This window comes from Palaemon carinicauda, chromosome 18 (assembly GCF_036898095.1).
Source record: "Palaemon carinicauda isolate YSFRI2023 chromosome 18, ASM3689809v2, whole genome shotgun sequence".
NCBI lineage: Eukaryota > Metazoa > Arthropoda > Malacostraca > Decapoda > Palaemonidae > Palaemon > Palaemon carinicauda.
Window position 1 is genome coordinate 114,894,865 of NC_090742.1, and position 3,141 is coordinate 114,898,005.

At 34.9% G+C, this 3,141-nt stretch overlaps 1 protein-coding gene across 1 annotated transcript; it reads right to left on the reverse strand.

Moving 5' to 3' along the window:
* Positions 1-310: 310 nt before the first annotated feature.
* Positions 311-1,516, reverse strand: LOC137657502 (uncharacterized). Its single transcript, XM_068391840.1, has one exon. The coding sequence runs from the start codon at positions 1,514-1,516 to the stop codon at positions 311-313; it is 1,206 nt and encodes a 401-aa protein (XP_068247941.1).
* Positions 1,517-3,141: the final 1,625 nt, after the last annotated feature.

Genomic DNA, 3,141 nt, shown 5'->3' on the forward strand with positions numbered 1-3,141 from the left:
TGCAGCTAACACTGAACATTATACAAATAAAAAGTAATATAGTAACTTCTCAATTTTAGTACCTAATATCAGTTTTTTTTTATTTATTTGTAGTATTCTTGTACAAATTATTGTTAATGAAAACACACACCATTTGTTCAAAATAATTATCAAGATTCCTAAATTCTGCCAAAGAACTACATTCCATAATGTAATGTTGCAGTGTGTGTGAATTTGCAGCGTCACATAATTTACAAGGGGTACCCTCTCCACTTTTATATTCCCAATAGTACTTATAGCCTAGCTTAAGTCTCATAACAATTCCATCGAATTAAGCTGAAGACTTTCCATAATTAAAACATGTATTGTTACTAACATAATCATAATGAGACATACTGTTACTGCCGTTACTCATGATTGTCTTAGCATTCTCAATGTTCCATCCTTCCCTTACTCTGGCCATGTGTGACTTTATTTTCCTCATACTAACTGAAGTGGCGTAATCTATAGATTCTTTATTACACCCCTGTTTTGCTAATTCATCAGCAACATCGTTAAAATATATACCACAATGTGAGGGTATCCAGACGAATTTTACACTGTATCCTGACCGTTTTATGACAGAAATGTACTCGTTGCATTTGGTAACTATTTCCTCATCAGAAGGTAATTTGGCATTTAAAGCCAAAAGAGCACTCTGACTGTCAACAAAACATATTATGGATTTTCCATTATCAATTCCAAATTTCAAACACTCATATATGGCAAACAGCTCAGCAGTGGTAGATGAGCTGTGATCACCAATACTCTTAGATATTCTCTCCTCTGTACTATAACCAAATTCAAAATATTCTCTAATTACAACACCAAGACCAGCTCGACATCCGGTTACAGAACCATCACAATAAGCATGGATCACCGTATCCTTTGGGTACCGAGATATCTTTTCCAAAAACAGCTGTTTAAGTTCAAGGGGATTGTTGTCCCTTTTTCTCAAATCAAGTTGCTCTGTAATTATATCTACTTTTTCAGTAATCCAAGGTTTTATTGGACGTGAACTTGGCAAAGGTACACAGAAATCAAAAACATTATAGTCATTCAATATTTTACAAAGCTTTCGTGAATATTCATTCAGTGTGAAGAAACCTGGAACGCCTGTCACATATCTATTTATAATAATTTTGAAATGCCTATCATTTTGCCTAATCAGTCTTATAATTAAGGAGACTGTCAACTCTCTTATTCTTTGAGTGACACTCGGGAACTTCAGCTCCATTCGCATTATTTCAATCCTTGCAGTTCTAGGGCAACCTAATATTACCCTCATAGCTTCGTTTTGCAACAATTCCAAGGGACGAAGATCTTTATCTGAAAAACTACATAAGACTGGACCCGAGTAGTCTATGATACTTCCTCTAGGGGCAAGATATACAGACTTTAATATTGGAATACCAACACCGTTTCCATGATTAGACAAAACACGTAATGGTTCAAGCCGAGATGTACAGTTTTTCTTCACATGAGTAATTTGATCCATTATTTTACCAAAACCTATATACATACCCAAATATCTATAACTTGTTATTCTTTCTAGTTTTACTCCATTCAGCCAGAATTATTTATCACTTACCATTCGTGACTGATATTTTATTTTACTCTCATTTACCACAAGACCTAAAGATATACAAAGATCTGACATTTCAGCCAACACAATACTCAAAGTCTCCTCTGATTTGCATTGTATGAGAATATCATCCGCATAAATTATTACTTGTGAATTTCCATAAAATTCATAACTTGCAATTTCATCCATTAATATATTAAAAATCATGGGGCTAAGCACACCCCCCTGTGGAGTACCAAGTTCAAAATGCTTTTCAGTGGACTCATAACCCTGAAACATAACAGTTCCTCTTCTGTTACTCAAATATTGTGAAATCCACATCAGTAGCTTGCCTTTTATAACCTTTTTAACGAGACACTGCAATATTACATCCTTATTGGCTTTATCAAAGGCTCCCTTTAAATCTAAAAACATTCTACAGTTGACACTAGCAGTACTAAGACTTTTTAATACGCAATCAGAGGTACTCTTGTTCCTCAAAAAAACCATAAAGATTCGGAGAAAGGAGCCCGTATACTTTATACAACAACCTATTTAAAACCATACGTTCCATAGTTTTTGATAAACAAGAAGTCAAGGAGATAGGTCTGTAATCATTATTTCCCTTAGGTACAGGTATCATAAGGGCAATTGCCCATTTAATAGGTAAGGGACCATTACTGTATGATAAATTAAATCACGCTAAAAGAGGACTGTCCTCCATTGTTATAAGACAGTTAATAATATCGGATGTTATACCATCTTTACCTGGAGCTGTTGACTTCCCCTTCTTAACACTATTTAACATTTCATCCCTGGTGAAAGGAATACAGGTGTCATCCATTAAGTTATTCTGCATACAAACTAGCCTACGTCTTTGTTTCTGTAACTTCCTAAGGCTTTCCTGTATATTTCAAGGGAGAGAATCTAAGTTCGACGCATACGACCATTTGGCGGCTAATGCCTCTGCTTTTTCTCAGGCATTAGGATGTGCATTTGTCTTTCTTTTTACTCTTCTTACTTTATTGACACCATCCCAAATTTGACGTAAGGATTTTGAAAAGGAGATGTCCCGTAAAAAACCTCCCTAATACTTACTTCTAACCTCTTGCCTCATTTTTGTAGCATGTTCAGCCACTGTAACCATCGTTTTCCTGCATTGCATATTATTCTGGTCTTTACACCATTCCCTATGGCCTTTTTGTAGCAACTTGTTCCAGCCTTTCACTATTTTGTCGTTATGATACCTAGGTTTATGATTACTGGCAGAATTAAGTTTTTTTCTGTGGTTTGTAAAGAATAGATTCTATTACTGCTAACAGGTCCTCAAGAAAAACATTTTCATCCTCAATACCTAGCAAGTTATACTCTTTGTACCAGTCACTTACTTTTTCTATAAAATCACACCTTTCTGCCTGTCATGCAATACGTAACTAGTTCCATTGTTAATAAGTGAAGTCTTTTCTAAATAAAGACTAATTCTAAGAGCAAAATGATCACTTGATAAAGTGGTTACAACAGATAAATCTGTCTGTACTCCAGGGATGTTGAAAAGTATA

What these genes read in the sequence shown, in the direction of transcription:
- LOC137657502 (XM_068391840.1), bottom strand. Translation starts at nt 1,516, where the DNA reads ATGGATCAAATTACTCATGTGAAGAAAAACTGTACATCTCGGCTTGAA.